Source organism: Oncorhynchus keta, chromosome 17 (assembly GCF_023373465.1).
Source record: "Oncorhynchus keta strain PuntledgeMale-10-30-2019 chromosome 17, Oket_V2, whole genome shotgun sequence".
Taxonomy (NCBI): Eukaryota; Metazoa; Chordata; class Actinopteri; order Salmoniformes; family Salmonidae; genus Oncorhynchus; species Oncorhynchus keta.
The window spans coordinates 43,032,364-43,046,157 of record NC_068437.1 but is presented as its reverse complement, the minus strand read 5'-3'; the positions used below and the strand labels follow the sequence as shown (position 1 = coordinate 43,046,157).

Below are 13,794 nucleotides of genomic sequence, written 5' to 3'. Positions count from 1 at the left end.
CAACTGCCATGTTTTCTCTCGTTTAAACATATTAAAAAGCAACAGAAAATTAAGCGAATTCACAGTTCAGATATGGTCACATACTGTACAGTATGACCGCTAGGGGCAATGCGAATCAATCTACTGCAGTCCTACCTACCAAATCAAATTGTATTTGTCACATGCACCGACTACAACAGGTGTAGACTTTACCGTGAAATGCTTACTTACAAGCCCTTAACCAACAATGCAGTTCAAGAAATAGAGTTCTTTTGTCCAGGTGGGAAAGGGCAGTGTGGTGTGCGACTGTGTGAATGTGACTGTGGTGCGGTATGCAAATTGGAGTGGGTCTAGGGTTTCTGCATGATGGTGTTGATGTGAGCCATGACGATCCTTTCAAAGCACATCATGGCTACCAACGTGAGTGCTACGGGGCAGTAATCCTTTAGGCAGGTTACTCTTGCTTTCTTGGGCACTATGGTGGTCTGTTTGAAACATGTTGGTATTACAGACTCTGTCATGGAGAGGTTGAACATATCAGTGAAGACACTTGCCAGTTGATCCATGCATGCTTTGAGTACATGTCCTGGTAATCCGTCTGGCCCCGTGGCTTTGTGAATGTTGACCTGTTTAACCTCTCTGGGATATGTGGGACGGTAGCGTCCCACCTCACCAACAGCCAGTGAAATTGCATGATGACAAATTCAAAACAACAGAAATCCCATAATCAAAATTCCTCAAACCACAGCCACAGTGTCCGATTTCAAATAGGCTTTACAGTGAAAGCACACCAAACGATTATGTTAGGTCAGCACCTAGTCACAGAAAACCATACAGCCATTTTCCAGCCAAGGAGAGGGCTCACAAAAATCAGAAATAGTGATTAAATTAGTCACTTACCTTTGATCTTCATCAGATGGCACTCACAGGAGTTCATGTTACACAATAAATGTGTGTTTTGTTCGATAAAGTTAATCTTTATGCCCAAAAACCTCATTTGAAATTGGTGTGTTATGATTAGAAATGCGTTGTCTCAAACAAACATCTGGTGAAAGTGCAGAGAGCCACATCAAATTACAGAAATACTCATAATAAACATTGATAAAAGATACAAGTGTTATGCATGGAAATATAGATAAACTTTTTCTTAATGCAACCGCTGTCAGATTTCAAAAACACTTTACGGCGAAAGCACACCGTGCGATTATGTTAGGTCAGCGCTAGTCACAGAAAAACATCCAGCCATTTTCCAAAGAAGGAGAGGTGTCAGAAATAGCGTTATAAATATTCACTTACCTTTGATGATCTTCATCAGAATGCACTCCCAGGAAACCCAGTTCCACAATAAATGTTTGTTTTGTTCGATAAAGTCCATCATTTATATCCGAATACCTCCTTTTTGTTCGCACAGTAATCCAAATGCATAATGCATGTCAAAAAAATTATATTACAGTTCGTAGAAACATGTCAAACGATGTATAGAATCAATCTTTCGAATGTTTTTATCATAAATCTTCAATAATGTTCCAACCGGAGAATTCCTTTGTCTTTATAAATGCAATGGAACGCAGCTAACTCTCACAGGGGCACGCTTCATCAGCTCATGGCACTCTGCCAGACCTCTGGTTGAAACAGCTCTCATTCTCTCCTCCTTCACAGTAGAAGCCTGAAACAAGGTTCTAAAGACTGTTGACATCTAGTGGAAGCCTTAGGAATTGCAATATGACCCCATAGACACTGTATATATTCGATAGGCAATGACTTGAAAAACTACAAACCTCAGATTTCCCACTTCCTGGTTGGATTTATTCTCAGGTTTTTGCCTGCCATATGAGTTCTGTTATACTCACAGACAACATTCAAACAGTTTTAGAAACTTCAGAGTGTTTTCTAACAAAATGTACTAATTATATGCATATTCTAGCTAGTCAGGCAGTTTACTCTGGGCACCTTTTTATCCAAGCTACTCAATACTGCCCCCCAGTCCCAAAGAAGTTAAAGGTATTGCTCACATCGGCTACGGGGAGCGTGATCACATGCATACTTCAGTGTTGCTTGCCTCGAAGCGAGCATAAAAGACATTTCGCTCGTCTGGCAGGCTTGCGTCACTGGGCAGCTCACGGCCTTTGTAGTCCGTAATAGTTTTCAAGCCTTGCCACATCCAACAAGAGTCAGAGCCGGTGTAGTAGGATTCAATCTTAGTCCTGTATTGACGCTTGCCTGTTTGATGGTTTGTCTGAGGATATAGCAGGATTTCTTGTAAGCGTCTGGATTAGTGTCCCGCTCCTTGAAAACGGCAGCTCTATCCTTAGCTCGGTGCGAATGTTGTCTGTAATCCATGGCTTCTGGTTGGGATATGTACGTACAGTCACGGTGGGGACGACGTCGTCGATGCACTTATTGATGAAGCCAATGTCTGAGGTGATATACTCCTCAATGCCATTGGATGAATCCCGGAACATATTCGAGTCTGTGTTAGCAAAACAGTCCTGTAGCGTAGCATCCGCGCTAATTATTGGAGCACCAAAAAAGCCGATGCCGATTAATCTGTATTTTTTTTTAAATACAAATAAAAAGTATTTGTAATAATGACAATTACAACAATACTGAATTAACACTTATTTTAGCTTATTATAATACATCAATAACATAAATTTAGCCTCAAGCAGATAATGAAACATGTTCAATTTGGTTTAAATAATGCAAAAACAAAGTGTTGGAGAAGAACGTAGAAGTGCAATATGTGCTATGTAAGAAAGCTAACGTTTCAGTTCCTTGCTCAGAACATGAGAACATATGAAAGCTGGTGGTTCCTTTTCACATGAGTCTTCAGTATTCCCAGGTAAGAAGTTTTAGGTTTTAGTTATTATAGGACTATTTCCCTCTATACCATTTGTATTTCATTAACCTTTGACTATTGGATGTTCTTATAGGCACTGTAGTATTGCCAGTGTAACAGTATAGCTTCCGTCCCTCTCCTCGCTCCTCCCCGGGCTTTTAACCAGTAACACAATGACAACAGCCACCACATTAACGCAGCGTTACCCATGCAGAGCAAGGGAAACAACCACCCAAGGCTCAGAGCGAGTGAAGTTTGAAACGCTATTAGCGCACGCTAACTAGTCAGCCATTTCACTTCGGTCCCACCAGCCTCATCTCGGGAGTTGATAGGTTTGAAGTCATAAACAGCGCAATGCTTGACACGCAACGAAGAGCTGCTGGCAAAACGCACGAAAGTGCTGTTTGAATGAATGTTTACACGCCTGCTTCTGCCTACCACCGCTCAGTCAGATACTTAGATACTTGTATGCTTAGTCAGATTATATGCAACGCAGGACACGCTAGATAATATCTAGTAATATCATCAACAATGTGTAGTTAACTCGTGATTATGATTGATTGTTTTTTATAAGATAAGTTTAATGCTAGCTAGCAATTTACCTTGGCTTACTGCATTTGCGTAACAGGCAGTCTCCTTGTGGAGTGCAACAAGAGAGAGGCAGGTCGTTATTGCATTGGACTAGTTAACTGTAAGGTTGCAAGATTGGATCCCCCGAGCTGACAAGGTGAAAATATGTCGTTCTGCCCCTGAACTAGGCAGTTAACCCACCGTTCCTAGGCCGTAATTGAAAAAAAGAATGTGTTCTTAACTGACTTGCCTAGTTAAATAAAGATTACATAAAGGTGTAAAAAAATATATCTAAAAAATAATCTGCGCCCATAAATACCGATTTCCGATTGTTATGAAAACTTGAAATCGGCCCTAATTACTCAACCATTCCGATTAATCGTCGACCTCTAATCTGCGCCATCTGACCACTTCCGTATTGAGCGAGTCACTGGTACTTCCTGTTTTAGTTTTTGCTTGTAAGCAGGAATCAGGAGGATATTATGGTCAGATTTGCCATATGGAGGACGAGGGAGAGCTTTGTACGCGTCTCTGGGTGTGGAGTTTTTTTCCCTCTGGTTGTACATGTGACATGCTGGTAGAAATTAGGTATAACAGATTTAAGTTTGCCTGCATTAAAGTCTTCGGCCACTAGGAGCGCTACTTTTGGATGAGCATTTTCTCGTTTGCTTATGGCCTTATACAGCTCGTTGAGTGCGGTCTTAGTGCCAATCATCGGTTTGTGGTGCTAAATAGACGGCTCGTGTGGCCTACAGCTTATCATGAGGTATTCTATCTCAAGCGAGCAATACCTAGAGACTTCTTTAATATTAGACTTCGCGCACCAGCAGTTATTGACAGCTGCTCTGTCCTGCTGATGCACAGAGAAGCCAGCCAGCTCTATATTATCTGTGTCGTCGTTTAGCCATGACTCGGTGAAACATAAAAAGATATTACAGTTTTTAATTTCCCGTAGGTAGGATAGTCTTAATCGTATATCATCCAGACGGCGTTTTAGGTTCTCTGTTGTGTGCCTCTGATTGAAGATGAAATCCTACTACACAGTGATGTATGGCATGTTCATCGACATCCAACATTCTGTTATTAATGCCACGTATGGTGTTTGAGAGCTTGCACTTTGTACATTGTACAATTTCTCCATCAGCGCCACCACAGTTTTTGTTAAAAACATTGTTTTGCCTTTATGATGATGATGATCGGGACCAATCTGTTAGCGGTAGTCTTGTGATGACGGCACTGTGATTTTAATTTAATAAAACGTTTTCAGTTAGGGATTTTTTCAAAATGTTAACGATCCGAAATTCGTTTAGATGTTTAAACGTCACACCTCTACAGTACTACCTGTAGACGTCCATTGTATTCTGGTCAAACACGGCTAGTAATATGTTCCCCACCATTTTTCCTGCTTTTGAGGGATCATGAAAGGATATATTGTCTAGTTGATATTTGCTTGAAGGATTTGCAAGGCATTTTCTTTTATTTCTAAGTGTTTTCAGAGAAAACTAATTTGAATATATGTTTCACATGCAGTAATGACATTAATTGGCTGGTTTTACAGAGAAAACAAGCACAGCAGGGATTTGTGATGGACCAGATTTTGGACAAGGTTTCAGAAAAAAGCTGAGTGAAATAGAGCAGTGTTACCTCTGAAACGTTTGACTATAATAATGTCCATCAGTGCAGAACCTTCTCTGTCTTGGCACTCTTCTGGGAGTGCAATCTTTTTGTCTAGTTTTGAAAATAAAGATTAGCTTACTCAACTCATAGTGGGCTATTTTATGAGTATCATGGGGGAGGGATTTTCTTGGTTTCGTCTGTTAGGTTGAGGGTCTTTAATCTTCTCTCTCTCTTTCTCCTTCCCTCCCTCCATCCCTCTAGCTCTCTCCCTCCCTCTCTCACTCTTTCCTTAACCCTCGCTCTCCCTCTCTCTTGTTTAGTGCGCCTGCCAAGTCCTGCTGAGCGTGTTTGCAAGCTAGTGAAAAGAATGAATTATTCAGCAGTAAGCATGCTTACAGCTGGCCGTTTTGCGGCCTTTGATCTGGGGATTGGGCGTCTGCATGAATGCCCATATTGTCATGTTATGTGTACACGATTGAGAGTAGGGAGGCCCCAGCATGGGCGGTGGGAGATTACAGTGCGGGCCTGCTGGGAGTAGGGTCACACCACTAAATCCCCCAGATGCTGTTTGTTCGGCCGAGGTCACATGTTGTCCGCCTGTCCGTGTGGCCTTAACACAATGGTCCCCTCCAAGTGAATGAGGGTTAGGGTTAGCCTCCCCCACCAGGCCCCCTCCACATATACCCACCTGTCTAGAGTGGACACAAAAGTCAGGGGGCCATTACCTACACACCCAGACTGCTGTCTTAGTGCTTTGTTTCTTCCCTCAGGTCGCAATGAATTGATAGCAAGATACATCAAACTAAGAACGGGAAAGACAAGGACAAGAAAGCAGGTAAGAGGGACTGCCTTTCCCATATGAGTTTTCACTTTTTTTTCTTTTTTTGTGGCAAGGAGGGGAGTGGTATGGACGTGGCCAATGGCATGGTCTCCAAACTCAAAATATCAGAGTCCCTCCTCTTGGCCACAGAGACAAAATGTTGACATTTTAAAACTAATTTCCTGCAATTCTACACATTTCAGTTTACACTGAAAATGTTTTACCCACCCTATTTTCTCTCTCTCTCTCTCTCTCTCTCTCTCTCTCTCTCTCTCTCTCTCTCTCTCTCTCTCTCTCTCTCTCTCTCTCTCTCTCTCTCTCTCTCTCTCTCTCTCTCTCTCTCTCTCTCTCTCTCTCTCTCTCTCCATATATTATAATTAGTATTACTTAAAACATTTATCACATTTTCTGGCGTGGTGGCAACGATTTAGCAATGGCTGCACGTCGCTGAGAAATGAATATAGGGGAAACACTGACTCAGATATGCTGTGCACTGTGTAATGAAACCTGAACCACTCACTGTCCAATCCCTGATGTACATACTCACTCACTGTCCAATCCCTGAAGTACATACTCACTCACTGTCCAATCCCTGAAGTACATACTCACTCACTGTCCAATCCCTGAAGTAGTCACTCACTGTCTAATCCCTGATGTACATACTCACTCACTGTCCAATCCCTGAAGTAGTCACTCACTGTCCAATCCCTGATGTACATACTCACTCACTGTCCAATCCCTGATGTACATACTCACTCACTGTCCAATCCCTGAAGTACATACTCACTCACTGTCCAATCCCTGAAGTACATACTCACTCACTGTCCAATCCCTGAAGTAGTCACTCACTGTCTAATCCCTGATGTACATACTCACTCACTGTCCAATCCCTGAAGTAGTCAATCACTGTCCAATCCCTGAAGTAGTCACTCACTGTCCAATCCCTGATGTACATACTCACTCACTGTCCAATCCCTGATGTACATACTCACTCACTGTCCAATCCCTGAAGTAGTCACTCACTGTCCAATCCTTGATGTACATACTCACTCACTGTCCAATCCCTGATGTAGTCCCTCACTGTCCAATCCCTGATGTACATACTCACTCACTGTCCAATCCCTGAGGTATATTCACTCACTGTCCATTCCCTGATGTACACACGTTGCCATTTTCTGTGCAGCCCTTAGAGGGTGCTGGAATGCAGGTCATCTGACACCACAGGCCGAACTCAGACACTTTGAGCTGTGTGGCTATGCATAGAATCAAAACAGGTGTTTTTGCATGATGCATAGCACTTGATGTCAAAAGACCACAGGTGTTTTTTCACTGTTGAATCTTAGCCAGAGAGAAAGGTGGAGGGATACAGGGCGCTGGCAGCAGTTGTCAAGGGAGGAGTGTGTGTCCCCAGTGGCGGGGTTAGGCCCGCTTTCTTTTCATCTCCATGGTAACAGTCTGTTCCCTTGTCTCCCTCCCAACAGGTCTCCAGTCACATTCAGGTTCTTGCCAGACGGAAATCTCGGGAGTTTCACACCAAGCTAAAGGTAAGAGCTACTGCCTACTGCACTGTTTGTGTAGCTTCCTGTTTCTGTTGCCGTGGTGACAGGTGGGATGCATCTAAGATTCCTCACATCTGATATTCCTGTTCAGCATTCGATGGGCTAGTCCCAGACTTCCCCGTGTTGTGCTCTGTTTCTTATTGCTTCCTGTAACTAACAAAAGAATAGCAGAACTGAAATGTCTTTGCAATGTGATAGTTCTTCACTCTGTCACTGATCAACGATTTAATTGTATGTTCAGTTTCATAATATTTAATTAAACAGTGTTGTACAATGCAGATCTCTTCCGTCAACTTGCAAGAAAATACTGAAATATATATTTTTTTGTTATATAAATTTTGATCACGAAAACAGATTGCACAACATTCACAGTGCATGATGTTAAGACAGCAAGCCACTGACAGCAAATTCAGGCAGCGTACTACCAAGACGTGTTCGCTGTTGATTGTACAGTAGATGAGCTAGCAGTCAGCCAGAAGTTATGACCTTATTATCGTTTAACACGGAAGCTGTTCATGCAGGTTCGGCTTGCATGGCCTATGTTTGCAAGGTCATGCTTTACATACCACTGTCAATACCTCCCATTTCATCTCTAACTATCTGAACATTATCATCATCCTATGTTGTAATACAGGCACTAGTTAGTCTTGTCCAAATAGCGAAGTATACAGGTGATAAGTGGCCTGTAAGAATATAACCACTCTCATCTCTTTGCATTTAGGTCACATGTATGGTAAGTACCACCCTCAATATACTGTACTGTTGGCTATGCTTCAGGCCCGTCTGTATAGCTTGATGTGAAGGTGTCCCTGCTCTTAGATCCATAGTGTTGTGTTCTGCTGCGGAAGGCCTATGTACTGTGTAATGTATGTCCTGTGTGTATCTATCACCAGCAGCTACTGCGTACGCTCCATCTCAGTGCGTCGTCATTGCCAGCATGCTCATCTTCTCCCAAGGCTTCTTTCATTCAAATGGCAGTGAGGCAGTCCATTAACCCACGCATACAATACCAGTCAAAAGTTTGGACACACCTACTCATTCAAGGGTTTTTCTTTATTTTCACTATTTTCTACATTGTAGAATAATAGTGAATACATCAAAACTATGAAATAACACATATGGAATCATGTTGTAACCAAAAAAGTGTAAAACAAGATTCTTCAAAGTAGCCACCCTTTTCCGTGATGACAACTTTGCACTCTCTTGGCATTCTCTCAACCAGTTTCATGAGGTAGTCACCTGGAATGCATTTAATCTAACAGGTGTGCCTTGGATATAGGGGGCGCTATTTTAATTTTTGGATGAAAAACGTTCCCGTTTTAAACAAGATATTTTGTCACGAAAAGATGCTCGACTATGCATATAATTGACAGCTTTGGAAAGAAAACACTCTGACGTTTCCAAAACTGTGAGCGCCACAGAACTGATGTTACAGGCGAAACCCAGATAAAAATCCAATCAGGAAGTGCCCAATTTTTTGAAACCGCCTCATGGCAATGACTCCTTATATGGCTGTGAAGTAGCTAGGAGTGAGCTTACATTTTCCACGTTTTCCCCAAGGTGTCTATAGCATTGTGACGTCTTTTTAGGCATTTCCATTGGAGAATGGCTGTAAGGGACCATATAGGGCGAGTGGTCACATGGTGTCTCCTGGAGAAAATCTTGCGTAAAATACTGAGGTAGCCATTTTTCCAATCGTTTCTTATGAGAAACCAACTGCCTCGACGGATATATTATTGAATACATATGTTAAAAACACCTTGAGGATGGATCCTTAACAACGTTTGCCGTGTTTCTGTCGATATTATGGAGCAAATTTTGAAAAAAGTTTGGCGTTATAGTTGAAGTATTTTTCGGTCGATTTCTCAGCCAAGCAGGATGAACAAACGGGACCTTTTTCTTCGCCTACAAAAATATTATTTTTGGAAAAAAGGAACATTTGCTATCTAACTGGGAGTCTCCTGAGTGAAAGCATCTGAAGTTCTTCAAAGGTAAATTATTTAATTTGGTTGCCTTTCTTATTTTCATGAAAATGTTGCCTGCTGCCAGCAGAGCCTAGCATAGCATTATGCCATGATAAACTTACACAAACGCTTGTCTAGCGTTGGCTGTAACGCATATTTTGAAAATCTGAGATGACAGTGTTGTTAACAAAAGGCTAAGCTTGTGTTTGAATATATTTATTTAATTTAATTTGCGATTATCAAAGAAATAGGAAAAGTTGCGTTATGGTAATGCACTTGAGGCTATGATTACGCTCCCGGATACGGGATTGCTAGTCGCAAGAAGATTATTTGTGGAATAATGCATAATGCATTTGAGCTAATCAGTTGTGTTGTGACAAGGTAGGGGTGGTATACAGAAGCCCTATTTGGTAAAAGAGTCCATATAAAAGTCCATATTATGGCAAAAACATCTCAAATAAGCAAAGAGAAACGACAGTCCATAATTACTTTAAGACATAAAGGTCAGTCAGTACGGAACATTTCAAGAACTTTGAAAGTTTCTTCAAGCGTCATCACAAAAAACATCAAGCACTATGATGAAACTGGCTCTCATGAGGACCGCCACAGGAAAGGAAGACCCAGAGTTACCTCTGCTGCAGAGGATAAGTTCATTAGAGTTAACTGCACCTCAGATTGCAGCCCAAATAAATGCTTCAGAGTTCAAGTAACAGACACATCTCAACATCGGCTGTTCAGAGAAGACTGTGTGAATCAGACCTTCATGATCGAATTGCTGCAAAGAAACCACTACTAAAGAACACCAATAATAAAAAGAGGCTCGCTTGGGCCAAGAAACATGAGCAATGGACATTAGATCAGTGGAAATCTGTCCTTTGTTCTGAAGAGTCCAAATTTGAGATTTTTGATTACAACTGCCATGTCTTTGTGAGACCCAGAGTAGGTGAACGGATGATCTCCGCATGTGTGGTTCCCACTGTGAATCATGGAGGAGGAGATGTGATGGTGTGGGAGTGCTTTGCTGGTGACACTTTTTGTGATTTATTTAGAAATCAAGGCACTCTTAACCAGCATGTCTACCACAACATCCTGCAGCGATACACCATCCCATTTGGTTTGCGCTTAGTGGGACTATCATTTGTTTTTTAACGGGACAATGACCGGTAACACACCTCCAGGCCGTTTAGGGGCTATTTGGCCAAGGAGAGTGATGGAGTGCTGCATCAGATGACCTGGCCTCCACAATCACCTGACCTCAGAGTAAAGGACCACAGAGTGAAGGAAAAGCATCCATCAAGTGCTCAGTATATGTGGGAACTCCTTCAAGATTGTTGGAAAAGCATTCCTCATGAAGCTGGTTGAGAGAATGCCAAGAGTGTGCAAAGCTGTCATCAAAGCAAAGGGTGGCTAGTTTGAAGAATCTAAAATCTATTTTGATTTGTTTAACACTTTCTCGGTTACTACCTGATTCCATATGTGTTATTTCATAGGTTTGATGTCTTCACTATCATTCTACAATGTAGAAAATAGTAAAAATAAAGAAAAACCCTTGAATGAGTAGGTACAGTTGAAGTCGGAAGTTCACCTACACCTTAGCCAAATACATTTAAACTTTTCACAATTACTGACATTTAATCATAGTACAAATTCCCCGTCTTGGGTCAGTTAGGATCACCACTTTATTTAAAAAATGTGAAATGTCATAATAATAGTAGAGAGAATGATTTATTTCAGCTTTTATTTCTTTCATCACATTCCCAGTGGGTCAGAAGTTTACATACACTCATTTAGATTTTGGTAGCATTGTCTTTAAATTGTTTAACTTGGATCAAAAGTTTTGGATAGCCTTCCACAAGCTTCCCACAATAAGTAGGGTGAATTGTGGCCCATTCCTCCTGACAGAGCTGGTGTAACTGAATCAGGTTGGAAGCCTCCTTGCTCGCACACACTTTTTCAGTTCTGCACACAAATTTTCTATGGGATTGAGGTCAGCGCTTTGTGATGGCCACTTCAATACCTTGACTTTGTTGTCCTTAAGCCATTTTGCCACAACATTGGAAGTATACTTGCGGTCATAGTCCATTTGGAAGACACATTTGCGACCAAGCTTTAACTTCCTGACTGATGTCTTGAGAAGTTGCTTCAATATATATATTGTTTTACTGTGGATATAGATACTTTTGTACCTGTTTCCTCCAGCATCTTCACAAGGTCCTTTGCTGTTGTTCTGAGATTGATTTGCACTTTTCGCACCAAAGTACGTTCATCTCTAGGAGACAGAACGCGTCTCCTTCTTGAGCGGTATGCCGGCTGCGTAGTCCTATGGTGTTTATACTTGCGTACTATTGTTTGTACAGATGAACGTGGTACCTTAAGGCATTTGGAAATTGCTCCCAAGGATGAACCAGACTTGTGGAGGTCTACTATTTTTTTTCTGAGGTCTTGGCTGATTTATTTTGATTTTACCATGATGTCAAGCAAAGAAGCACTGAGTTTGAAGGTAGGCCTTGAAATACATCCACAGGTACACCTCCAATGGACTCAAATGATGTCAATTAGCCTATTCCAAGTTGTTTAATGGCACAGTCAACTTACTGTATGTAAACTTCTGACCCACTGTGAATTATAAGTCAAATCATCTGTCTGTAAACAATTGTTGGAAAAATTATTTGTGTCATGCACAAAGTAGATGTCCTAACCGACTTGCCAAACTATCGTTTAACCTCTCTGGGATACCTGGCCAAAAGCCAGTGAAAATGCAGAGCGCCAAATTCAAATAAATTACTATAAAAATCAAACCTTCATGAAATCACACATGTAAGATACCAAATTAAAGCTACACGTGTTGTGAATCGAGCCAACATGTCAGATTTCAAGAAGGCTTTTTGGCGAAAGCAAACAATGCTATTATCTGAGGGTAGCACCTCCGTAAACAAAGAGGGAAAACATATTTCAACCCTGCAGGCGCGATACAAAATGCAGAAATAAAAATATAAATCATGCCTTACCTTTGACGAGCTTCTTTTGTTGGCACTCCAATATGTCCCATAAACATCACAAATGGTCCCTTTGTTCTATTAATTCCGTCGATATATATCCAAAATGTCCATTTAGTTGGCACATTTGATCCATAAAAACACTGGTTCCAACGTGCGCAACTTGACTACAAAATATCTCAAAAGTTACCTGTAAACGTTGCCAAAACATTTCAAACTACTTTTGCAATACAACTTTAGGTATTTTTTAAAGTAAATAATAGATCAAATTGAAGACGGAATGATCTGTGTTCAATACAGGAAGAAAACAAACTGACGCTACCTTTCTGGTCACGCGCCTCTATCTAACAGTACACTTCAAGTGACCCTTGTTTTGAACAGGGCTACTTCTTTACACAAAGGAAGAACCTCAACCAATTTCTAAAGACTGGTGATATCCAGTGGAAGCGATAGGAACTGCAAGAAGGTCCCTTAGAAATCTGGATTCCCAATGAAACATAATTGAAAAGAGAGTGACCTCAAAAGAAAAATCTGAATGGTTTGTCCTCTGGGTTTCGCCTGCTACATAAGTCCTGTTATACTCACAGACATGGTTCAAACAGTTTTAGAAACTTCAGAGTGTTTTCTATCCACATCTACTAATGATATGCACATCTTATCTTCTGGGGATGAGTAGCAGGCAGTTGAATTTGGGCATGCATTTCATCCGGACGTGAAAATACTGCCCCGTCACCAGGAAGTTAACAAGAGATTTGTGGAGTGGTTGAAAAACAAGTGTATGTAAACTTCCGACTTCAACTGTATGCCAACACCTTTTACTGATACTGTATGATTTTCATAAATTTGATTAAAATGTACGACTTATAAAATGTCCACAGATGCCACTTCTCTACAGAGAACTCAAGCACCGGAGTGCTTTCTTTCCAATGTTCAGCATACACTAGAATCTTGCCCTGATGTCCTTGGTTGTGGGATTCTTTCAATCACTTAGGGCTGGAATCAATCTGTATCCGTGTTATAGCTCGATTGAAATTTAAAGGCAATGTTACAACGTTAAAGGAGACTGCAGTAAACACTGCCAATGTCAGCTCAATCAGAAATTACCTTCGAATTTTAACTCAGATCTTCCGCAATACGGATTAAATCCAGCCCTTATTTGCGCCACTTTTGACAATCTGTTTGGGTAATGTACTGTTTTTTCATACAAGACAAGCTCTGCCCCTCGAAGATAAACACATTTAAATTGTTAGGTATTCAATTCAAGACTCAATAACAACACAATGGGTGTTCTGTGTTTTTATTCTGTGTTTTTATTCAGGCTCAGAGAAAAATGAAGAGCAATAGAATTCTGTACTCTTAAAAGCACATATTTTTCAGGCAAATAGACGGCCTTGTGTGTGTGTGTGAGGTTGTCTATACATAAACATAAAAAAAAATACAGCAAGAGTCG

At 41.1% G+C, this 13,794-nt stretch overlaps 1 protein-coding gene across 2 annotated transcripts in view; it reads left to right on the top strand.

Annotated features, from left to right (window-relative positions):
- LOC118395876 (transcriptional enhancer factor TEF-1-like) overlaps window positions 1–13,794 on the top strand; it is a 109,571-nt gene that overhangs the window by 69,099 nt on the left and 26,678 nt on the right. For both annotated transcript variants that reach the window (XM_052466125.1, XM_035789900.2), the window contains 2 exons: window positions 5,776–5,840; window positions 7,307–7,369. In XM_052466125.1, the coding sequence (XP_052322085.1) occupies window positions 5,776–5,840; window positions 7,307–7,369 (128 nt within the window). The remainder of the gene's footprint in view (window positions 1–5,775; window positions 5,841–7,306; window positions 7,370–13,794) is intronic.